General features: G+C 40.3%; 2 protein-coding genes across 3 annotated transcripts; one reads left to right on the top strand and one right to left on the bottom strand.

The window, feature by feature from the left end:
• EME1 (essential meiotic structure-specific endonuclease 1) lies at positions 1–7988 on the top strand. Its single transcript, XM_070934651.1, has 8 exons — positions 1–826; positions 905–1032; positions 1222–1311; positions 2554–2666; positions 3188–3326; positions 5065–5180; positions 6539–6728; positions 7665–7988. The coding sequence occupies exons 1-8, from the start codon at positions 1–3 to the stop codon at positions 7839–7841; spliced, it is 1779 nt and encodes a 592-aa protein (XP_070790752.1). The 3' UTR covers positions 7842–7988.
• A 1793-nt stretch (positions 7989–9781) lies between these two features.
• LRRC59 (leucine rich repeat containing 59) lies at positions 9782–23232 on the bottom strand. 2 transcript variants are annotated; one of them, XM_070934652.1, is made up of 8 exons: positions 23159–23232; positions 21003–21160; positions 19104–19163; positions 17933–18091; positions 16947–17051; positions 14050–14122; positions 10761–10931; positions 9782–10045 (listed from the first exon to the last, which is right to left on the bottom strand). In XM_070934652.1, the coding sequence occupies exons 2-8, from the start codon at positions 21105–21107 to the stop codon at positions 9804–9806; spliced, it is 915 nt and encodes a 304-aa protein (XP_070790753.1). In that variant the 5' UTR covers positions 21108–21160; positions 23159–23232; the 3' UTR covers positions 9782–9803. The 2 variants fall into 2 exon arrangements, with proteins under 2 accessions (XP_070790753.1, XP_070790754.1); XM_070934653.1 differs by lacking the exon at positions 23159–23232 and adding an exon at positions 22006–22175.
• Between the last annotated feature and the right edge of the window lie 2410 nt (positions 23233–25642).

The raw sequence follows: 25642 nt of genomic DNA on the forward strand, positions 1-25642 counted from the left end.
ATGAAGCTAAACGTCATGTTCTCAGAACTGGATGAGAGTGACTGTGAGGAGCTACCAGTTTTCTTTTCTGAAAACAAACCTCCTCCTGACCCACAAAACAGCATTCGACCTTCTCCTGAGAACCAAGTAGTTGTGCTCTTCAGCTCAGACTCAGAGGATTCATTCCTTTGCTCACCTGCCAGGAAAAAGCCCTATGGTCCGTGCAATTCAGTCAAGATGGCTTCTTCTACAGACGTGAGACTGCAGCTCAGTAGCGAGAGTGAGGAGGAGGAGGAGGAAATGCTTGTCCCCTTAGCCGAAAGGCTCCAAAGGAAGTTGCTGGTAGCTGGACCCTCTATAACTGCTCCTTCATTTACTAGGATCCAAACAAAGAGTGGCCATGAGTCCACTGGGCAAAATAGGCCCTGTGTCAGTGATGAAGAATTGGTGCCCGCTTGCTGGCAGAAGCCACTACCTGCTGGCTCAGATCTCCAAGAAAACGTGGCACCCAGCACTTGGGAACTTTCAGACGGTGATCAGGAGCTATCTTCATGGGATGCTAAGCCACAATCCTTGCCCCAGATTCCAGTTTGCATCCCTGATAATAAGATACAGGATGGTACCCGTCAAATATGCCTGAAGTCCTTTCCTCTTCAGACAAGTACGAGACAGAACCATCAGGGTTTGGACAAAGCTTGCCAGGCTGCCCTGCAGAAGAGCAAAGAGCAAGGATCACAGAAACAGCTGCAGGAGCAAGAAAAACAGAGGAAAGCAGCTTTGGCCCAACTTCTCAAAGCTCAAAGACCAGAGCAGTGTCTGAAACACATTCAAATAGTATTAGACCCAGGTGTGTTTTTTTCCCCCCCTTGGCTTTCTTATCTGTTCTTCTCCTTAGGGATCCATCTTGAATCTCAGCCTCCAATAGGTCTTTTACAGATTAATGGTGCGGATGAGATCCTTGCTGCTTTGCAGTCAATGGAGAGTAGCTATGTGATTGAGAGCCAAACTGTGCCCTGCAGCATCACCTGGAGAAGGAAAACAGGCCTAACACAGGTATGACAGTATGTGTCTTCCCCCGCAGTCTTATGATGGGTGGTTTTGATTAAAGTAATTGATTTTCCTTGATTAATCTTTTCTTCTGAAAGAATCCTGGCCATGACCTAATTGTTGTTTCTTTTTACTAACAGTAGCTGTCCTTGTATATTTGTCCTTCCTATTTTAAATTTATGCTTTGGCTTGAAGGCTGAAGAGGACAACTGGATAGAAGAACCCAATGTCCTAGTGCCAGTGCTGCTCCCAGACTTCATTGCAATGATTCATAACGGCAAGCAGGTAAGATCGGTCTAGCAATGTCCAACTAAAAGCGCAAAACAAAACAAAAAATCCCTTGTTCTAAAATACAACACACAACATGTGTTTTTAAAATAATTATTCAGATTTCAGATGGTGAAATAAAGAGTAGGGAGACTCGGAGACGGTGAATGTTCTCATTCATTATAAAAAGTTGATGACTGCAAAACGGACCAGTCCTTCTTATGGGTATATCAATTGCAATGCTTTTACTTGACAAATTCAGGGAGCAGCATGGAGAAAATCAGTTTTCACTAGAATGGAAAGGATTTAAAACAAAGAATCTGGGCTTGCAACATTTAGCTTTACAGTGACCTATTGTAAGTTTTTATCAGTACATTCCATTGCAACCCTTGAATTTCAAGATGCAAATGTTTTTTTTTTCCTAAAACCATTATTCCCTGTAAGAAGTAATCTGAGGAAGGGCAGGAAGTAATCCAAAATTTATTTGTAGACAGCAGGAGGGCAATAAGTAATCTTGAGATTGATTATGTTCTTATTTATGGACATGTATGCATGCAGCATTTTCGTCTCCTTTCTGACATGTATAGCAATAGCAATAGCACTTAGACTTATATACCACTTCATAGTGTTTTTACAGCCCTCTCTAAGCGGTTTACAGAGTCAACATATTGCCCCCAACAATCTGGATCCTCATTATACCCACTTCAGAAGGATGGAAGGCTGAGTCAATCTTGACCCGGTGAGATTTGAACTGCCAAACTGCAGCTAGCACTCAGCTGAAGTAGACTGCAGTGCTGCACTCTAAACACTGCACCACCTCAGCTCTTGTGTATAAATATGAATGAATCTTTTTGTCTCCTCTTTTGGAGGAGACTCCCTCCAGAATGTACTGTCTAATAAACACTGCTTTGTACCTTCATTATTTCCTTTGGGCATTGCATTTTGATTCCACAGGAGTGGGCACTCAGTGGACACCAGGCCTAGTGACTGAATATCTCCTGAATCACACTTTTGATGTCTCCTGCTGGGAAGCCACAGTGAAAACGAACTCTGGTTCTCAGGATGAGCCAGTCAAGTGTGTTGGGTCAACACTGGTGCAATGCAAAATGCTGGAAAAGATGATCCTTTGGAGTAGCCCACCGAGGCATTTCTTGTGTTTTAGCTAGAGAAATCACCTGAGCTATGTCTAAATGGCTACACATGTTTGCTTCAGTCCAAAGAGCTAAAGGCTCTCCTTTCTGTCCTTTTGCATTTTTGCAGGCTAGGATGGAAGGTCCTACTGAAACACTGCAGAGTTTTGTGGCGAAAATCACAGAGAAAATTCCTGGGAAAACGCTGTCATTGGCGGTAACAGAACTAGAAAAACACTTCAGGTTAAAATTTACTTTTACTTTTCTGAAATCTTACTTTCCATTGCTAAAATATATATAGACATCGGTTAAATTAGATACTTTCTGTTCTTGACAGGCCAGGCCACACCGAAGAAATTCCTACTCAGTCTCTGAAATCTCATAAGGGTGAGGGTTGTTCAAATCTCAAGGGAACCTCATTTCAGAAGACACAGTCCTGGGGTCCCACTAGATAGCATTGTTTAACTAAAGTAATCCAGAGTGTACCCACCCTGCAGATTGGCTTGGTTAGGCAGATACTATGATTAACCTCTCAGAGGAGGCCCAGATAAAAAGATGCAGCTTCAACAGCAGCTGACATTAAAATATTGGGAATATACTTCTACCAGGAAGACGTTCTAGAGCAGAGTACCACAATCCCCTAACACCTCCTCAGACATTGCCCATCCACGCGCAGAGCTATAGTTTCAAAAGCTGAGATGGTCTCCCCATCTCCTTGAAATGAACCCAAGGTTTATACATCAATGAATTGGTTGTGTCCCCAGTTCTCAGAAACCCACGTCACACAAGAAGCTGCAGCAAGCAGAGCAAAGTAGCAGCAAGGCACAGGAGGAAGGCAAGCCAAGGAAACGGAAAGAAAAGGCAACTCCAGTTTCTCAGTTGTCTAGACTAGATGTGGAAGAAGTAAGTAAACCTGGTGCAGAGGGTTGTGTGGCTGGCAATCTCGGCCATATATCAGATTCCTCCTTGGGATCACTTCTTCTGGAAATGATGTTTTTCTGCTGCCAAATCAGGCTTCAATCTCCAAGGGAGGCTAATAGTGAACCCTGAAAGGTCTCTCCTTGCAATGACAGTGAATATTAATACAAATATTAAACTAAATAAGGCAGGGCTTCAGATGCACAGATTGAAGGAGGAGATTGAGGATGCAGTCAGCAAGGAAGACAGGATGAGTGGTTATGGAGTGGAAACCAAGCATAGGGGATAAAAAGGAGACAGATATGCCAGAGATCATGACGTTCAGACATTAGAGAAGCAACCCTGGCCAAACAGCAATTGAATGGGTTTGAAAATCTGCTTTTGTTTAGAATTAAAATGGCATGCTTAAATCATAAAAGAACACCACTTATACAGATATTTTCTAGATTTCAGGAAATTTTTAATTCCATCCCCATTCATCCTAATCACAGAATTGTTCATTCTGATCTGGTGCTCTCCCTAGTGGCCATGCTAGCTTAGAATTTGGGGCGTTGTGATCTGAACACAACTGAAAGGCACTGAATTGGAAAAGGCTGCCCTATAAAACCATACTCAAAAAGACAGCAGAATATACAGGCCCCAAAAGGATAACTACGTTCCAGGGGTGAAATCTAAAAATTTTCGCTACCGGTTCTGTGGGCATGGCTTAATTAGTGGGTGGGGCTTGATGGTCAGGTGACTGGGTGGGTGTGGCTTGTTGGTCAGGTGGGCGTGGCCAAGTTACTTTGTTGCCCTTTTTTAACCTACAAAATACAACACAACACAACTGGTTCACCCACAAGGTAAAAGCAGCTGTGCTAGACCCAAAATGGCCCCTGCAACAAGCAGGAACCTCACACAGTCCCAAAAAAACCAAAAAACCAACTTTCACACTTTACGCACACACAACACAACACAACTGGCTCACCCACAATGTAAAAGCAGCTGTGCTAGACCCAAAATGGCCCCTGCAACAAGCAGGAACCTCACACAGCCACAAAAAGTCCAAAAAACCAACTTTCACACTTTACACACAAAATTCCATACACAGCTTTGTGAGATTTTGTGTGTTTGTGTAGTTAGAGTAAAATACTACAGAAACACACAAAATCTCAGAAAGCTGCACAAATATTTTATTTTATTTTTATTTTTATATAAAAGCAGCTAAATTTAAAACTTCCTAAACTTTAAATGGCTAGTTCTAAAGAAAGAACCACTAAAAAAAAACCCCAATTAACTTTTTTTAAAGCTCCCAAAGGGGAAAAAAAACTTACAGGCAGGCAGGCAGGCAGATAGAGCTGCTCACCGATGAGCTTGATTGCAGGCAGGGAGATTCAGTTGCTTACTGATGCAATGGATTGCAGGAATTACAGCAAGGGAAGCAAGGCAGGTGTTGCAACCAGCAGCTAAGGTAAGCAGGCTGGGGGGGGGAGGGAAGGGATTTTTGCTACCGGTTCTCCGAACTGCCCGCCGCCATCACTACCTACTCGCCTGAACTGGGAGCATTTCACCCCTGCTACGTTCTGAGCTACTGTGAGCAGAGGCAAATGTTTTTGGATCAAAAGAGCTGGCAGAGTGACCATCCTGAAGGAAATAGTGCCACCTATTACAAAATAGTAACTTATGTTTAGTGTCTCTCTCGGGTTTTTTTAAGATAAGCCTGTTTTCATCTTTGCTTTTTCAGGCTTTGGTCGAGCTGCAGCTTCACACAGGTGTCCAGGTTCAAGTGCTTGCAAGCTGGAAGGAGTTTGGAGAATTTGCTAGTATGTTCACGAAAGCTGTGGCTGAAGCCCCATTCAAGTGAGTGAGTTAACAAAGAGTATATGTTTAATATCTAAGGCTATGTTGTGTACCAGTTGCATACATTCCTGGACAGGATTTGCTCATGGTCACTTGTGCTTTAATCATTCCTGATTGGACTATTGCAGCCATTGCAGCTATTGCACCATCTGTACATGGTGCTGCACTAGAGGAGCACCTGGAATCTTCAGTTGGTCCAGAATGCAATGGTGTATGAAGTGATCAGTGTAGTTTATTATATCTATGCAATATGGCTACTCCATGAGCAGCCAAGGCTCCCAAGATGCTTCCAAGTGCAATTAAAAGCCCTGGTTATCAGCATTAAAGCCGTACTTGATATAAGACCTTCTCCCAGGAGAGCCTGCTCACCCCATATACCCCAATGAGGAGGCCATGCTCCAGGTTCCCTTTTTTAAGACCCAAGTATGATTACTTTTAGAAAAGCCATTAAAAACAACATTTTCCCCAGACATTTGTGACCAGTTTTTTGTTTTTTTTTAATTTGATTTATATGCCGCCCTTCTCCAGAGACTCAGGGCGGCTTACAATGCGTTAAGCAATAACCTTCATACTTTTGTATATTTATACAAAGTCATCTTATTGCCCCCATAATCTGAGTCCTCATTTTACCTACCTTAGAAAGAATGGAAGGCTGAGTCAACCTTGAGCCTGGTGAGATTTAAACTTGCAGTAATTGCAGGCAGCAGATGTAAGTGGATGTTAATTAGTCTGCTGAGCCACCAGAGCACTAGTTGAGCAATCTCTCTTTGTTTCATTGTCATGCTTGGTTTCTATTTTATATTTTGAGTTGCTTTTTTAAAGTTAGCTATTTTTTTCTGTTTATTCTCTTTGTTGTATACTGCCTACTCAATTGTTAGAGTTGGCAGCCCTAAAAAATCCATTAAATAAATACATTATGTGAATTCCTGGCACATTTGCCGTAATCTGCAGCTCATTCCCACTTTATTTCATTTCTAATTTTCTACCTCAATCATCTTTGTCCATTTCACAAGGAAAGTCTTGGTCTCACTGCGCAGTATAGATAGATGTTTTAAGAAAGGGTTATTTACATCAAAATATAGCAATTAAGATATAGGTACAGTAATGAAGCATGTGTTTGCCCGATGTTGTAGAAAAGAGACGAGTTTAGCCCATATTGGAAATCTATCTTGTGCTTAACTGTTGAAGCAATCCGATTCCTTGAAATATCATTCCATCAAACATAGTGCCCGACTTCAAATGTTGCATCTGTATGAAGATCCCCTCTTCTAGCTTATTTCCATACAGAGCAACAGAAACATCACAAGAGATGGTTTATTTCAATATTTTGCCACATTTCTTCCTTGTCGTTTTTGTAGAAAGGAAAAAAATAAAACCAGCTTCTCCTTCTGCCTCGAGGGAGACTGGTGTAGAGGTGTGAAGGTGGATCGTACTGGAAAGGGACTGCTTCAGGTATGGAAGAGACAGATTCAGCAATTCAACCGAGTCAGTCTGGAGATGGCCAATGCCATTGTAGCCCGGTACCCTTCTCCTCTGCTTCTGATGCAGGCAAGGCTTTACATTTCTATAGTAAGGTATATTCAATGTGCGCATGCCAATTCATATCCGAAAGAAAGAAAAGAAAAAAAGAAAAGAGAAAAGAAATTCAAAATCTCATGCTGAAATTCTCAGACGGTGCAAGAAAAAAAGGCTGTTTCACATAGAAAACCTAGATTTTGGAAGTAAATTGATTTTTCATATATTCTGCTGGATTTCATATATTCTGCAGAACCATTGACAAAACTATAGTCCTCCACATACGACACTTGAGTCCAATCGTTGTTAAGCGAGACAGTTGAGTTTTGCTTCACTTTATCTCTTTTCTTGCCAGAGTTGTTAAGTGAATCACTGCAGTTGTTAAGTTAGTAACACAGTTGCCGAGTTCCCCATTGACTTTGTCAGACGGTCACGAAAGTTGATTTACATGACTTTAGGGTGCTGCAACCCTCATAAATATGAACCAGTTGCCAAGCAGCTGAATTTTGATTACATGAGCATGGGGATCCTGCAACAGTTGTGTGAAAAGCGGTCATAGGTCATTTTTTCAGTGCTAGTGTAATTTAGAAGAGTCACTAAACAAATGGTTGTAAATTGAGAACTACCTATGTACGGTAATTACGCAGATGTTACATTTAATTGTGCTTAAAGAGAGCTTATTCCCTAAGCAAGCAGATATAGTATCATCCTAAAAAGATGACCTAACTTGTTGGTCCCATTATTGTTAGTCAGCTATGCATATGTGATTCTAGACTACATGTCACCAGTTTCCAAGGAATGACTTGAAGTTGGAAAAATTGCTGCTTCTGAGCTAGGAATTGAATTTCACACTACTTTCCTTTTCCATCTTCTGCCCGAGACATTTATCGTAGGTGTCAAAACAATTATGAACTATCCAACAGAACATGTGCATTTACTTATAATGTTTTGTATTCTGGCTGCATCCAGGCTTATGATAGTCACACTTCAGAGCAGGAGCGACACAATCTTCTTGCGGAGGTTCCCATCCGTCGTGGAGATGGAGTGACAACAACGATGAGGCGAGTTGGTCCAGACCTCTCCAAACGGATTTATTTGCAGATGACTTCTTGTAACCCTGACCTCTCCCTGGACGTTACTGGTTGAGCTTAGTGTGGATTTCTGTAAAACTCTGCTCAAGCAACTTTTAAAAACATAATTCTTCTAAATTAAACTTTTCTGACGCTATTGCTTGGATCTCAATCCAAACTCTGCGGAAATCTTCAGAAAACTCATTTATGAAGATAAACAATTTGGTGCAAATTAAGAAGTGAAGTTCTTCCCTGTGTAATATGTTATAAATTTTAGAGAGCTCTTTTAAAAGGTAAAAATTATCTGAAACCTATGAGCTGAATGGCTTCCAATAAACAATAGTAAGCGAAACATTTCATTTCCTTAACGTATTATTTACTATTGTTTTAAAAAGTATATTTGAAGATAGATGTGTACACTCTTCAGAACATAGTAAGTATAGGCTATAAAGAATTCACTTGTCAAGTAAAAGCTTTTGTCATTTTACATTTGTCAGGTAAAACCTTTTGAACTGCAGCTCTGCTAAGTGATTCTGGAGTGCCTCATCCAGCAAACTTTGGCATATCTGCTTTACATGCTCTTTCCTCATTTTGAACCAAGTTACCAAACTATGCATTCTTCCCTCGCACACATTCCTCCTGAAATGGATGTTAAACTGTATAGATTCTCAATGCAGGAACCTGCACTCTGTAAAAATCTGTATAAATGGAAATTACCCAAAAAAATCTGGAGGGTATAGTTTCTAGAGAGATAGGTGGCACAGGTACCACTTCAATACTATGGTTCTCATTATAGATGTTACAGAAGTTTCTGTAACTCGCATTTATGCTCTTAAATTCTCAACATTTCAGTCTTATTAATACATATCTATCTAGAAGCTTCAATGGCTTTAGTTTTATCCTAAATTGACTGCTTTAGAGCAAAATGTAAAATAGCTGAACTTCAGGTAGCAAAAGAAACGTAAGAACAGCTGACAGAAGCTTTTGCTAAGTTCAGCCATAATACAATTTTCACTTACCATGTTGAGGCTGCCTCAATGTAATTTGTTCAGTAATTTACAGATATGTATCTAATCTATGGTCTGATAACATCTAATCTTTGGGTACACCATTGATAGAACCTTGCCAATTTGTTCTTTGGTCTTCAACAAAATCAGAGAATGTAGATGTCTACCAAAAGATTATATTTGGGCAGATGCAGAAGTATGTATTTGTTTCTATCTAGAGCAGTGGTTCCCAACATGGGGCCCACGCCTCACAGGGGGGCAATTTGATTTTTAACGGGGGCAATTGGAACCTTGTTTAAACCAAGTTAATGGCCTTTTAGGCTTCCTCCGCGTGAGTAGAGTTCACTTTTTGAATAGTAAGAATTATATGTCACCAGGGGGAGGGGGGGCATCAGGATTTTAGAGGATTTTAGGATTTTAGAGATCCTTAGGCAGCATGTGAAACCATGCAACTGGTTCCAGGTGCCCAAAAGGTTGGGGGCCTCTGCTCTAGAGAATATTAAGGCTGTAGCTATACCAAAAAGTAGGAAAACATTTTGAAATAAGGCACTGGCAAATCATGTTCATATTGTTCATGAAGTCACCAGGAGTCAAACTGGATTTGAAGGAGTCTTTATGTAACAATAAACTTTGCTCTCAGCTATATGGATGATTTAGCCATCTAGTATAATGGTTTCCATAATGAGCATCTTTGCTAGAATGATAATATGGAAAGGCTGTGCATAGTAAAGCTTTTTATAATGACAAGCTAGCTTCACTGGAAAGGCAGTTTTTTCTACAGACCAGAAGTCTATGGTTTGCAGCCTAAAAAAGGCTCCACTCTGGAGGAAGAAAACATTGTTTATCAAAAAGAACTGCAAAAAAGATACAGTAAAGAAGACCTGGGCCATATTTCTGTTCTGTTTAAAGCCACCATTGCTAAACAAATGAAAGTAATTTTCACCAGAGTTTAATTCCATAGGAATTCTGGCTATGTTAATGGAAAGAAAAAAAAAAGCATGAGGCAAGAGTCCTTCAGAACTCAGACAGCATTATTGCTGTGAGTTTGGCTGCAGTATATTTTGAAAGATTTCACGACTTGGTAAAAAGGTTAATGCATCTTCATACAGTGTGTTCACACTGACACACAGTGGCTGGTGCTGTAGCTCTGTAACCCTACAAACAGCCAGAGTGCTCAGGGCACCTAACAGGAGAAGCAGAAACATCTTCAGCAAAATTCTAGACCAAGAGCGTTCCTTTTTCAGTGGATGTGACGAGTGGGAAACAGAGGGTTCTGTAAAACAAACAAAAAATGGGAACAAGAATGTGGTATTAAACTGACTGCCAAATAAAAATAGTAAATTCCATGCTAAACAGAAAAATTTTGCCTCAGATCTAACTCTATAAATTCAAAGTACATTCAGTGTGAAATCATCTCTGCTATTTAAGTAATACAAAGCATAACAAGTAAATTAATTGGACTCTTCATGTTTAACTGATCCTATCAAGGCAAGCATATGAGGATTGTTAAATTCAACCCAAATAGTTCAGAGAACCTTCATATTCAGCCAAGATCTTTCTGTACTTTAAGAATTCTGCTGCCCAGAGAATGAGTGCTTTGATATCAGCTTAATAGGCATTTTTTTCCTAATGGCTAACGTATTAGCCTTGCTGGTGTAAAAAAATAAAAGGCTAATATTATGGCTAAATTATATAACCACAATCTACTTCTGAGTTCTGAGAGCTGGTATCAGAAAGAGATGGGGTAAATAAAATATCTCAGTAGACGTGTGGATTGCTGTCTGAGTTTTGTTTTGTTTTTTTGCCATTTTTGGATTTATCTCCCCCCACCCCATGGGTTCCAGCTGTCTATAGACTAGTAAAGACATATATGTGCTGACTCCTTGTTAGTCTTTCTGTGACGGCATATTTATCAAACTTAAGTTGTGATAATTTCTTCCCTATTTCAGATAATTATCTTTCTTTGCACAAGCACATTATTTTCTTACTTTGATTTTCACCCGTTTCTCTTCTTTGTTTTGTCATTTTCTGCTTTGCAATTCTAAGGGCATCATACTCTCTTCTCCGACGTTCTTTCTCTTCAGCCTTCTCCCGCTTACGTAATTCCCTCTCTTGAGCCTCTCTCGCTTGCCGCTCTGCTTCACGCTTCTTCTCCAGCTCTGCACACGAGCATAAACCCAAAATATTTGCTTTAGAAGACTGCGCCTTCACACTGCTCTATCCAATCAGGAGAAACAGATATTGCGAATTTATCTCAAATAAGAAAGCTGCATTTACCAAACAGGCTCTCCTGTATTTGCATTCTACACTACCAAGGTTGCCTGCAAGGCCAGTCTATCAATTTCTATGCTGTAACATAGGAAGTATTGAGAACACAGAGTAGTGGTGATGGCTTCTCTTCACCAGCCAAATCAATTCTTCAATAAGTAGCCGTTTTGTAATATATAAATATAGGTAGACCTCAACTTATGACCACAATTGAGAAATTTGTTAAGTGAGTTTTGTCCCATTTTACAACTTTTCTTGCCAAATTTGTTAAGTGAATTACTACAGTCGTTAGATTAGTAACACGGCTGTTAAGTGAATCTAGTTTCACATTGACTGCTTGCCAGAAGGTCGCAAAAGGAGATCACATAACTGCAGGACACTGCAACCGTCATAAGTATGAACCAATTGCCAAGCATCCAAATGTAAATCACGTGACTATGGGGATGCTGCAATAAATGTGAAAAACAGTCATAAATCACTTTTTTTCAGTGCCGTTGTAACTCTGAACTGTCACTAAATGAACTGTTGTAAGTCGGGGACTACCTGTACGCCATACTATCAATAAAAAACACAGAAAACAGTTTAAATATGCTGAAATGGCAGTGTCAATCTTCAACTGCAAAAATGTTATCACTCAGCGAAGCTTTATCTTTCCACAAGGCACTAAAGCCTCATTTGGCTAGCTGCTTCTTGATCCTCTGACCTGAGGATGTGCTACCCGCAGCGTGACATTTACAGCTTTCAAAGCCCCACAATTCATACCACTGAAACGCAGCAGCAAAATGGCTGGATTTTGTGGTATAATTTTGCCCTGGTGAAAAGACAAAAATGGTACAGTTTGTCAAGGAGAAGCCTTCTGCTCCCATTGTTAACCTTTTGCAAAAGCAACAGCAGTTAGATAGAAGACAGAAATTTGACAATTCAGAATGGTAACTGGAAAGTTAATAAATATATTGGGGGCAACCATGAAGAGAACCCCTCAAATCTCCTCTGGAATAGAAAGGACGTATAAGGAATAACATGAGCCATTTGAAATAGTCCATCTGTATTAATGGGTAGGCACAGAGTTCCCATCTGGAACAACTTGGTACATTTATTATGTCAAGGAGTTCCATTTCTGTAAATTATGTAAATACAAGTAGGTTCTCTATTTAGGAATGATGTAATAATGGAGGAGGCAGGAATACTGTAACAAGCACAATCAAGAGGAGATTCAGGTGCACACACACACACACACACACACACAAAGCTAAGAAGTAAAAGGCTGCTAATTCAAAAGAAAAGCCTATAAAAATAGCACTAATAACCAAAAGTAGTTATTATTTTTTTTAAAAGCCATGTACCAAATTTTGCTTTGGGAAAGGCGGCTATTTTAAGGGGGTGCTTTAATCTCAGCTTGAATTGTTTAAGAATTGCTTAAGAATGTTAATCTCTCTTGTGACTAATCATTACCTACTAAAGAAGTGGGAGGAAGTGAGGGATTGTGTAAGAAAAAAATTTTTTATTCAAGATCTTGATAACAGATTTCATTCTTAAGCATGAGAATGACCTGGATGGTGCCAGTGAAAGTCATCTGAATGCCCTCTCTGACAAGACTAGGTGAAATAATCAACAGTTTACTGAAGGACTGTGTGAGGGAGAGGGATGGAGGGAGAGAGGGAGAGAGACAGACAGACATTCTAACTACACATGAGAAATCTATTCGTGGCAGACTGAGATTCTTCCCAGTCATATAAAATGTTTAGATCAAAAGGGATTTACAATTGAAACATGCTAATATTTTGTCACAGTCAAATATCTTTCAGCCAAACTACAAGAGAGTTCAGTTTGGGGGGGGGGGGGTACTGTATCTTATAGACAGCAAATGACCGTTCTATCCTACAAAACAAACTATATCCACAGCCTTAACTGTGTGAGTGTGTGCGTGTGTTTGTATCAGCTTGGAAAAAAGTACTGTATCTTGGAGTCCGTAGCTGCCCTTTGTACTCCAGCAAACAGTCTGAACCAACAAACTCCACCTTTTTCTGTGTGTGTATCTGTCAGCAACTGAATATAATCCTTTATATATAATAGCAGCCACACTGGGTTTGAACAAATATCTACTGCCTATCATGTGTACTCCATTTTTCTACCAATTAGTCCAACTAAAAAGGCAGAATGACCTCAAGCATAACATAACTTGACTTCCCAATTCATGTTCTTCTCACCGATTACATAATAATGGCTTAAATTAAAGCTGCAATACTGAGTGAACTGGAAAGCAACATAAAGAGAAGAAATGTATATCATATTCTTTAGGCATTTGCTTCAGTTACATCATTTAATTTATAGAGTGCCAAGGAACTGATCTCCAATACCAGTTTTGAGATGAATCATCACAGGGTGAATTACAAGACTCCACATGTGAACACTTGATAAAATTATTAAGTGTGGGATGGGAAGGAAACCATTCTCTCAAACAGGGCATTGACCCTGGATAATCTCCATTCTATATACTGATGTAAAACATCTCCACTTCTCAAATGCAATCAATGCATCTTGAATAACTTTTTTAAACTGATATATTAATTAGCTTGTAGGGGAAAAAAATATGGTAGAGGAAAAAATGCCTGTGTTACCTTCCTAACCTTTGGAAGGGCATCCCATCTCTCTCATCTGGCATGGAAAGCCCACACACAACACCAAAAAACCCACACTCGATCCACATTTACAAGCAAGTCAAAGAGTTAATTTGTTAAAGGAAGTGAGGCTGATAGATCTAGAGTACAGATATAAGCATGCTAGAAAATAAGAATGTAGCATAAGTCAGAATTAATAGGAAATAATGATTTATAACACAGAAAACAAATATATACCAAAGAGCTTGGTGTTAACTCAATTTTGTGAGAAAATGCTTGCTTCACTGGTAATAAGCCCCATTTGAGTTAAAAACCTATCCTGTGTAAATGAGTTGTGTCATTCCCCAAAGAAAGCCCACATCACAAAACAAAACAGAATTGTTAAATTTACCTTGTTCTTTCTGTAACTTTCGTTGCCTCTCACAATCTAATTCAGATTGGAGGACTCTCATGTGCTGCAGTACCTTTGAGATACACATATATTAGATTTTACACATATATTAGGAGGTACGCATATATTGGGTTTTACATTTACAGAACTAGGAGGAAAAGATAGCATCCTTTTCTTTACAGGCATAGAAAAATATCTTAAAAAATATGTTTACAAAAAGGAAGTTAATCTGGCCAGTCCCAAAGGTATTTCTTAGACTAAGAAGACTTGAGAGGCCAAATGCCATTTAATCCAACTCATTTCTCCACCCAAAGGCATAAACCATTAGTGGACACTCCCATATACAGCTACATATGCAGTGTAGAGTACAATGTACCACTAATAAAGAACAAACACACGGAGTAATGCCCACATAGCAAATAATTTCCAATTAATGAAGCAAGTGAACAAAGTCACATATTACAAAAAGGAAGGGGAAAGGAACAAAACCCTCAACCTTGGTGAGAATTCAATTCCAACTGAAATGTGAAAAAATCCATTTGATCCATGAGCATTTAATATTAAATTATTCTCTTGTACCAAAACTTTCAGCAATCATTTACACAAATATCTTGATGTTTATTCTTGAGTGCCAAGGAAAATTAAAAAAGTGATACGATTAAGTCTTAGGCACTTCCTGCCAATGAACATGTACTGTATCTTCTATTTCTGAAGCATTACCTAAGCATCGGAATCAAAGCCACAATACATTACATGGATTACTATAATATAAAACTGTATTAGAGAACATCTAGAATATTAATTCAAGTATATGCTATGGCAAACATATTTGCTTCAAAACAGATTAATTTGGTCACCTTAAAAATCAATGTATATTAGGCGTACCTTGGACACAATGGCCATGGATTGAGAGGAACTGGAGTCAGCCTCAACCTGTTTGACTACCATCTGTCAATAACTGTTCTTGTTTGATTCTTTAAGTGGTATCCCTCTGGCCAGGCTGCCAACCCCAGCAACCCCTGTAGGGATCTGGCTACTGTGCATGCAACTGTCAGGCCCTGGATTAAGGCTGGAATGATAGCAGGAACCATTGACGTGAACTTGAAAGAAAGGATGTCCATAACATTTCATAAACGTTTGCTACCATCATTCTCTGTACTTTTTCCAATGCCACAAGGGGTTATTTCCTAAAGTCCAGCACCCCTCTTAATCTTCTCTGCAGATGGAATAATGCTCTGGAGACAGACATAGAAAAGAGCAAATTCCTACTATCACTGCTCTCAGCTGCAATATCTGTGCAGAAAGAACGAGGGAACCTGTTGTTCCCTGTTAAGCCACAATTTCTGAGGAACTGAAGTTGTCACTGTCTTCTCCCTTGAGGGCAACCTAGTGAGCAGGTGTTCAGATAGTTGCAAATATGGACGAATTGAATTCTCAAGTGTCCTATCCACATCATCACCTGGATGCCAAAACAAACTGAAGGGGAAAGGCCCTGAATTATGGAATTACTCCTTCCTATATGCAAATATGAGGAACATCCAGCAAGCCTGCTTAATGGGAGCATGCAAATAGACTTTTACTTAGCTTATAGAGGCTGGCTAAGTGTCTGGAATGATAACCTCAGCTGTGGATCTTAAGCTCTCCATCCTAAAAATCTGCCATCTAATCAATCAGTTCAGCAGCTTGAGGCTTGGAATTGCTCTTAAAGACCTCCGTTGATACCTAAATACAATTGAGAATGTACTGGAATTCGTTTCCCAGGTCGACAAGCTGGTGTCAAGTTTCCGAAAGATGCCCTAATTAATTCATGAGCCATGATCCAAACTTCAAAGGAAATATAGTCAATTATTAGGAGCAACATTCCAGCAATACTCGGATGCAGTTAGGACTGATCCTACGTAGATTTACGTTCCCCTATGACCCTGTCTCTCCCCTCCTCTCTGGCCATGTCATAAATCACATTCTCCAATTAACCACTTTGGCTGGCTGTGAAACCTAACACCCTCCTTCTGATTGCGGTCAGAAAGAATGTATGGAATTCACTTCAATTCTCTCTCCCTCCTGCTCATGGCAACTTGAAAGCTTTGCAAGTTGACAGCTGGCTTCTCACAGATGGTATATAGAAGGGGTCCCCAACTCCCAAGTCATGGACTAGTACCAGTCCATGATCTGTTAGAAACCAGGCTACACAGCTGGAGTGAATGGCGAGCAAGCAAAACCACGCCCCCCCCCCCTCCAAATTCATGGAAAAATTGTCTTCCATGAAACCAGTCCCTGGTGCCAAAAATGTTGGGGACTGCTGATATATAGCATCTCATCCTTTGTTGTTTTTCCCCAATCCCTGAAACTAGGGAAAGCAAGAATCGTCTCTGGATTTCAGTGCAGTTGGATAGACTTCAGAAGCCATGTCTCTTTGCAAGTACTCTCTCAAATGTGACAAAAGGATGGCAGATGCTCACCCACCCACCTAGGAGGTGGTGGGGTTAATTTGAGGAACCCTTCTGATGGAATTTATCTGCTATTTATGGAGCCTTCCCCAGACTCCAGGATTGCCCCCCTTTCTTCCCCAACCTCCTCACTGTCCGAATCTGCTGCCAGCTCTGCTGGCCACTGGCGGGCCATAACACTAATGTTGTGCCTGTCCATCATGGACATCTAGCTCACCGCATCCTCACTGGAAGTGTTGTCTGACAGCTCTTGATATGGAAAGAAAGGCACTAGAAAAAACCACCTATAGTAATTTTTTTTAAAAGGTTCATTTTTAAAAATTTTTGAATGGGGATATTTTGCACTGTAGAGTGGATTTAAAAAAGTGAGAAAATGACACAGAATATTAAAAAACTGTCTCAAAGGTGAAAGAAGAATATTGCATCAAAAGAAAATGTGAATTAACTTACTCTGACAGCTGCCAGTTTACACTGTTTTTCATCCAAGCAATCTCCAGCTACCTTCGCTAGTGTCGGATCCAAAGGGTTGTCTTTCAGATCAAGCCATTTCAGGTTCTAAAAAGGAAATGCATGGAAAATCATGGAATCCTGATTTACTCTTTGGAAGCATTCTGAGCCGTGGTGGCCCAGTGGTTAGAATGCAGTACTGCAGGCTACTTCTGCTTACTGCTGACTGCCTGCAGTTTGGCAGATCGAATCTCACCAGGCTCAAGCTTGAGTCAAGGATGAGCCTTCCATCCTTCTGAGGTCAGTAAAATGAGGACCCAGATTGTTGGGGGCAATATGTTGACTCTGTAAACCGCTTAGAGAGAGCTGTAAAGCACTGTGAAGCAGTATATAAATCTAAGTGCTATTGCTATTCTAATTAGTTCTGCCCTCAGTGTTTCAGAGAAAGAACAATAAGAACAGATACACTAAATGCACCCTTATTTCTGGACAATGATAGAAAAATCTCCAATATGACCTAGGCTGAACCAGTGGTGAAATGTAAAATTTGTTACTACCGGTTCTGTGGGCGTGGCTTGGTGGGGGGGGGGTAATGTGACTGAGTGGGCGTGGCCAACTTTCTTTTCTTTTTTTCTTTTAAAACCATTTTTTCTACAACCTCTTCGGCTGAAGAGGTTGTAGAAAAATGCTTTTAAAACCCTCTGACGATCCCAGCTGAGCCACGCAATCATCAGAGGCTTTTTTTTTAACTTTTCAAAGCATTTTTTTGGCTGAAGAGGTTGTAGAAAAAATGCTTTTAATTTTTTTTAAAAAAAGCCTCTGATGATCACTCGGCTCAGCTGGGCATGAGGTAGGGGGGAGGGATTTTTACTACCGGTTCTCCGAACCACCCGCTGCCATCGCTACTGGATCAGGCGATCCGGTCCGAACCAGGAGCATTTCACCCCTGGGCTGACCCCAATCCAAGAGTTATAAAAGAACAGAATTACCTTGAGTTGGGCAAAACTAACAGGCAAAGTAACCAATCGATTGTTCAGCAGATCCAAGTGTTGCAAGTTGATCAAGCGCCCAAAGTCTGATGGTAGATTCTGAAGCCGATTTTTGCTTAAATCCAATTTTACCAGATGGGTCAAGCTGCAGAACTCTGACTGGAACCCAAACATAAATAAAATACAAAACCACGCAACTTCTAGGAATAAGCCTAATTAAATTATTTCTGAGCGATACAGAGGACTGACCTGTTAGAAAACTGAGAAGTGATATCTAAGGCTGGAGATACAAAGACCTTAAAGGCCAGTTTCTCTCTCAACCTATTTATAAAATGGGAACACAAACTTTCTTATCATTCTCTGTTAGAACACAACTGGGACACATATGTTTTCCCCCCAAGAGATGTGTTGGAATGTAGTGTGGAGTCGCAGGAGGAAAGAGCTTTTTCCCAGAGGGCAAAGAGGCACTGGATCTTGGAAAGTCTGATAGGCAGGAAGAGGGTTAAGATGCCGCTCCCCCTAGCAGTTCACAGAATATATTTATGGCTATATAGATAGTTGCTTTAGTCTGGGAATACTCTGTTTGTAGGTGAACAATAATAAAGAAACTACTCAGAAATAACTCCATGTGGTTTACTTGGGACCTCACATGGAAATACACAATGCACCAAGCATGCTCTATGAAAAAAAGAGTCATATAAAAAGACTATTATTCTAAGATCACAGGATCTCATTTGCAAATCTACATGAAGAACAAGTTTGGTGCTGCCTAATGTCACCCTCACACTAATATCTGCTGGCATATTATAAAGTTGCATGTCATTTCTCTTCATTATGAAATGAAAGTGTGTACGTTAAAAAAAGATTAACTGTACGTCCTTCCAACTTATTTGATATATGGGTTTGCACCACATTTTTAAGGCACATAAGCATGTTCGATTTGCTTAGTGTATTGCATGTATCCAGCTACTGTGATTTATAACCACAATTTATGGCTTAGAAATTCAGTCTATAAATTGTTTAGCACTGTCCTTTTCAGTGACTCTGGCATCCAATAATCAATGGACTTATCTCGGAAAATAACAGCTAAAGCTCCTTTGCTTTTACCACAGAAGACTGTGTGTAACATCAATAATGAAAAGTTCCTCCAAGATATAAGGTTGAAACTCACCGGTAAAGTAGCAAGATTATTACAGGACAAATCCAAAACTGTTGCCTTTGGAAGTCCTGCCTGAAAAAGAGCCAAAGAATTAGAATTAAAAATTATACCGTACATTTATTAACTGACAATAAATCACTGTAACCTTAATATTACATTGCGATACCAGAAACCTTCAGAACTTAATATTTTCTATAATATGGGCAAGCTTTCATTTTCATTAGATAGCAACATGTGAAAAATACTCATTTACCATACAGGCAGTTCTCACTTAACCACCATCCAAGAATACTATGCTCCGTCTCAAAGTTACAACTGCCATACTACCACCATCACCACCCGTGGTCATGTGATCACATGTGAACACATTTTGGGCACTTGGCAAGCAGCTTGCATTACAACCAGTTGCAGCATCCCACATCACATAACCATTTTCAACATTTTTGCCAGTTTCTGGCAAAATTGCAGAAAAAGCCCATTCGGGAGAATGGATTTACACATATTTGCTTAATGACTGTGGTGACTTGCTTTACGACTATCATAAAAACAGCTGCAAAACTGAGTCAGGTCACATGGTGACCGCTTAATGGTTAGAATGACTGAGCATCAAAAATTCTAGGCTCAATTATGCTAAGTAAGGACTACCTATATTATAGTTATGGCCTGATCATATCTTAATTCAGAATTCAATTATATCATTTAAATCCCATGAGATTGTCAATGAATTAGAAATGGGGCTTTGGGGTTGTTGTTTTTTAAACCGAGCTATATAAGTGGAAATGCTTGTATATACTATCATTCCTACATGCTCTACCTGATCACAAATATTTTCTTTTCACCCACTGTGCTTTCATGTGCCCTTTTCCATTATCCCACCTCCAACCTGTTTAAAGACTGCTGTTTCCCATGGAAGGAAACAGGAATTTCAAGATAAACTGCCGAGAAGGGGATAGGAAGCTTAATTCACCCGTCTACTCCTATGAACTTGAGCAGAGCTTTAGCGATCACAAAATTTTACAAGATGGCAAAGCCACAGATTTCTGTTTGTATTATCTGGAGTTCCATAACCAGCTGAAAGATATGAAGCTTTGAGAAAATTAAACTTTTCTGAAGCTTGACAATCTAGAAGTTTCTACAAAATAAAAGGCAACAATACCTGAACAAGAAGAAACTTTCCTACAATCCACATACAAAAGATGCACATAATGGAAGTCAATAGATTTCAGGGGAAACCTGAAATCTCTTGACCTGTTTCCATCATGTGCACCTTTTGTATGTGTGCAGTTTCAGACAACAGCCAGTAAGCATGTCATGATGCTGGGCTGTTGACTACAGAAAGCAAAACAGCAGTAGGGTTTTGAATGTTTCCTTGAAGAAAATGTATGTGGATTGTGGGAAAATTTCTTCTTGTTCAGGTATTGTTGCATTTTATTTGTGATCCCCTGCTGTTAAGTATGGCTGATATCGCGAATAAACGGAAAGCCTACACTAATTAAATCTACACAGTATTTCAGCAGTACAATGGCTCAGCAGTTCAGATGTTGAAGCTTGTTGGCTGGAAAGCCAATAGCCCAGGTTCAAAAGCTGAGCATTGCACAATGGGGTGAGCTCCCATCCTCACCACAGCTCCTGCCAACCTAACAATTGGAAAGCATGAAAATGTGAGTAGATAAATAGGTATCGCTTTGGTGGGAAGGTAACAACACTCCGTGATGTAATGCTGGCCACATGACCACAGATATGTTTGGATAGTGCTGGCTCAATGGCCCTTGAAATGGAGGTGAGCATTGCCCCCTAGACAGCAATGACTAGCAGAGTAAAATCCACAGGGACTCTTTTACCGTGTTTCATAATTGTCACAATTATGTTATATACCTGTTATTCTACAGGCCATAAAACACAGATACCTACCAGCTCCTTAACTGGAACTTCATTCAGATCACATAAACTTAAATCCAATTCATTGCCATCTAATTTGTCCTTCAAATTAATTCCTTTTCCTCCAGATTTTGCCATAATTTCCAATGAAGCAAAATCGTCCAGCCAATCTGATAAGTATACTTATGTTCCTAAGGAAATAGATTCAGGTTTCACATATTAGTGCTGTAGACAAATACCGGTATTATTAGCTGGTTACTTTACTGAAATATTGTTGTATCTTTAATGTATGTTAGTAATAAACACTATCTGTGCTGGTTATATTAAAAAGCAAACCCTATAGACTATAGCAAACATTAGGAATTATAGCTGCTTCGTATTGGCCCAGAAGCTGGGTCAGTCCTGGTTAAAACCTGAATGTGTGGCTATTAGGGAATGTCAGAGCTGGGGGAAGGGGGCAAACTACAAAGTTGAAAAGCACCTAGAAACACGCTGTGGCAAATAACTTTTCTACTGTTTTTTTTACAAAAGCTGCATGGACAAGAAAGTCACCAGAGGCAAAGCTCTATTCCAAGGAGATGGTATGTACCATATCGACTGATAAAGCTATATATATTCCAGAAATAATGAGAGATTCCAATTCTATTTAGAAATTAATTCTAATTTCTAGTGGGGGGTGGGAAATAACATTTTTACTTAGGTGGGAAGCTGGTAGGTGACACTCCAGAATCTATGGGACATCACACTGAAAAGGCTCGGTCACTTACAACCACCCACCTAACTTCATTCTCTAAAAAAGGTGAGTGGAAATATTCCTTCAGCCAGACATTCCAGCTCCAAACTGTTCAGGACATTAAAGTCAGCACCAAGAGTCTGAAATGGGGCTAGAAATATACTGAGAAGATAGGCATACATTGCCCTTTTCTCAAAACGAGTGATCACTTGAGCAGGAAAAGGAAGCCAAGCTTAAATCGAGGGCATCTTTCACTATATCCCAGAGACAGACCTAGGATGGAAGCAAAGCCAGTTTCCTAACCTTATGGAATTTAAGTCCACCAGAACTATTTGATATGTCATCCCTTGCAATTTTTCACAGTTGGTGTTGGAAAACCGAAAAGAACTGTAAAATTAACGTTTATTACTTGCAGATAAAGTTATAATCCTTTTTTTTTTAAAGAGCAGAAGCCCACTGCTTTTCATCAGGTGATACAAACAGGCTCCCCCCCCCCATATGATAATTTCCAGTGGGGAACTCTGCAGCTGCTGAATCTCTGTCAAGCCAAGATAAGGAAGGAACCAATGTGAAATCATACCAAGTGAATCGGATATTTTTTTGAAATTAACAGAATAACAGAGTTGGAAGGGACCTCGGAGGTCTTCTAGTCCAACCCCCTGCTCAGGCAGGAAACCCTAATACCGTTTCAGACAAATGGTTGCCCAATCTCTTCTTAAAAACTTCCAGTGTTGGAGCACCCACAACTTCTGGAGGCAAGTTGTTGCACTGATTAATTGTTCTCACTGTTAAGAAGTTTCTCCTTAGTTCCAGGTTCCGTTTTCACGGGTTTTGTGGCATGCAATCCTTAGCCCGGGCTAACTGGATCAGTTTAGCTAAAGTTTCCGAGATTGAGAGACACTAGAGCACGGACTAAGCACACAGGCAGGACCCGTTAGTGTTAAACTGAAACGGGGTTGACTACTCAAGCAGAGCCCCCTCCAAGATGTGCGAGCCACGGAGTCAACAGGACGAAAAGAGGCACCGAGAGCGAGACTCCCCCGCGGCCAGGCCAAGCCCAGCCCCGGGGTGGACTTTGGACTTCTCCGGCGCTTGTTCGAGCAACCCTCGTCCCTCTCTCCGGCGCCAGAAAAACAGAAGCCCCCCCTGTGCAGAGACTCAAAAAAGGCCCCGCAGCAGCAGCAGCAGCAGCAGCAGCAGTTACACCCCCTTCCTGCAGCGCTAGCTAATGCTACCCACCCACCAGCCTTGCCACGCCGCGCTAGCAGACGAGGACGGCGACGGCAGCAGGCAAGCCGAAAACCAAGCGAGCCGGTAGGCATGAGAGAGAGAGAGAAGCAGAGACGCCCCCACCCGCCGCAACCTGCCCCTCTGGACGCCAAAGACCAAAGGGTGGGGGGGGGGAAGCCCTCTCCGCCGAAGGAGACCCGCGCGCGGAGACGCCCCACTCACTCACGCGCCACTGCCGCGCCCGCCCGGGCCAGCCGCTTCCGGACTTCTCTTTCTCTCTCTCTCTCTTCAGGTCCTCCCCTCCCACGTTTGAGAACAACCAGAGAGAGAAGCCACGTAGCAGCGAGAGCGCCCAGCGGAAATCAGGAAATGGCCTCGCAGCGCCCTCCGGAGGCTATAAATTTATAGTTTATAGATATAGCTATCAGTTTAATCCTTTTTAATCCCGGTGCTTTGGGGGGTGGGGTGGGGAGAGTTACGCTCGGGAAGGTGCTATTAATTAGAATATTAGATCGTCGTCATCTCAGCGAAACGTGTCCGCAAGCGGCAGTTTTTTTTTAAATTTAATTTTTTTAAAAAAGCGGAATAGAAAGTTTAGCAGTCATAAAGCGACGTCCACAGTTCGTTTAAGCTTCTCCAGGATACAGAAGGCGTTAAATTGGAACCTCCCTGTTGGTGACAATAGCATATATAACAATAGCTATGACGATTGGAACCATTGGAAGACCTGAAGGATCAAGTTGGGGATAGATTGTCTTGAAGATAATCTATATGGTCGCTAAGAATCAACCCGATTTGACAGATAATATATATTACTATATATATTACTGTATTCAGTATTATATAATACTGATTCAGTATATAATACTGTAATCAGTATTATATACTGATTTTCTTCAGTGTAGTTTTTGTCTTTCTAAAATTATCAGTAGACCACTTCTGGGAGTTAGTTCAAATAAATACATATGTAATCAAGCTCCTTGTAAATTGGTTTTCTGACTCATTGCATTCTTGGATCTATGCCATGAAATCTATGTTCAGACCTTTAAAATTATGCAATATTAAGGTCTGGTACTTATTGTAAGAGAAACTTAAGTTCATTGCCTCCTAAAGAGCAAACATTATGACATTTCTTTGAATTTCTTTTTACAGCTTGACAGTAAAAAGTAAAAAGTTCTTAGAGAGTTCTCTAAGGGTAAAAGCTAACTAAATCATTCCTTTATACAGTATCAGAACTTTTCTGCCCAAATTGCATAATCAAACCTAAGCAGAAGAAACAAGTGAAAAATGCCAATAATAGAATAATAAAACTGATTTGTTCTGGAATCGATACTTTGGTGCATCCTGAGCATGACAGCGAAGTCAGTCTTAGACCTAAATCCACTCCTGTTCATATTTCATTAGATGCTTAGCTAAAAGACCATTTTAGATCAAATAAAAGCAGCAACTGTATTCAAGAGAGTTGTTCCATTCTACAAGAATCGAAGGGAGAGTCAGGGCAATCTCATCACCTCACAAATCAAGTGCTTTTCTCCAATTAGAGTATCATTCACATAATGGTGTGCCTTATAATGGCATCATTTAGCAACCTAGTTAACCTGTAGTCAAATGTTTCAGGTAGGATTGAATGGAAATGTTGAAACTCTCACAATTCGAGTGTGTTCTTTTGACATAGTTGGCAAGCATCATAAGAGAATTTTTCACTACATTGTCTAATTGTTAATGTGTAATCCATTGAAGCATTCTATCTATGCAGGTATTGATTGTTTGACCCACATTCTCTATTGTCATTATTCCTAATTATGCATTTGTAAATATGAAATGTACCTAATAGCACAATTAAAACCTGTTCACAAAACAAGATGTCACTTTGGGTTGGCTCAGAGAGGTCTTTTCAGGTTGGTTGCTGTTGAATACTGGGATCCTCCAATCACAATTAAACAAGAACTCTCTTGTATGTTTCATTATTTCCTTCAGGCTATTATTTTTACTTGATGGTCAAACTAGATCTTGCCAATGTGCATATCCAGAGACTAATTCTAAATCACAATTCTGTACAATGTACAAAGAAAATGGGGATTGATATCACCAATGAATACCAATGTAGAAAAACAAAATGTGTGATTTGTAACCAAAAAGTAATATTTGGATCCAAACAAAGGCTTTTTTGAAATAATTACAAATAGTCCTGGACTTACAATCATAACTGAGCTTGGAAATTATGGTTGTAAGTCATGACAGTTGTAAAGTGGCTCATGGCAGTAATAAAGTGACTGCCACAGTAAAGCCATAGTCATAAAGCAAACGCCACGTAAAAATGCCATGGTTGTAAACTGAACCCATTGTTTGCTGTGGGCATTGTAAATAGTGATCACATGACTGGCTGGTAGCTGAGTGCCTAAAATGTGATCATGTGACTGTGGGGAGGGGCAGGCTGTCAGTTGTAAGTACCTTTTGAGAAGGTCTGTTGAATTTTGAACAGTCACTAAATGACCAGTCATAAGTCAGGGACAACCCATATTCTACCATCCCTTCCTTTGCAAGGAATAGTTAAAAATATGTCCCAAATTGAGGCTAAGTCTTGGTGTTCTTTTTTCTCCCCAGCTACCACCAATTCACCCTCCCCTCCCCACCCATTCCCAACACTAGTCCTTCTCTCCCATTTGGTTCCTTCTGAACCACAATTTCAGCTGTTCTTTTCTTTAGCCCA

This window comes from Pituophis catenifer, unplaced genomic scaffold (assembly GCF_029215685.1).
Source record: "Pituophis catenifer annectens isolate HBS135680 unplaced genomic scaffold, rPitCat1.0.hap2 SCAF_2, whole genome shotgun sequence".
Classification (NCBI taxonomy): Eukaryota; Metazoa; Chordata; class Lepidosauria; order Squamata; family Colubridae; genus Pituophis; species Pituophis catenifer.

Coding starts and splice junctions, on each gene's coding strand:
- EME1 (XM_070934651.1), top strand. CDS start 1: ATGAAGCTAAACGTCATGTTCTCAGAACTGGATGAGAGTGACTGTGAG. Junction 3,327..5,064: donor CTAGACTAGATGTGGAAGAA/GTAAGTAAACCT, acceptor TTGCTTTTTCAG/GCTTTGGTCGAGCTGCAGCT. Junction 5,181..6,538: donor GTGGCTGAAGCCCCATTCAA/GTGAGTGAGTTA, acceptor TCGTTTTTGTAG/AAAGGAAAAAAATAAAACCA.
- LRRC59 (XM_070934652.1), bottom strand. CDS start 21,107: ATGGCAAAATCTGGAGGAAAAGGAATTAATTTGAAGGACAAATTAGAT. Junction 19,164..21,002: donor AAGTTCCAGTTAAGGAGCTG/GTAGGTATCTGT, acceptor GCTCTTTTTCAG/GCAGGACTTCCAAAGGCAAC. Junction 10,046..10,760: donor AGAAACGGGTGAAAATCAAA/GTAAGAAAATAA, acceptor TTTGTTTTACAG/AACCCTCTGTTTCCCACTCG.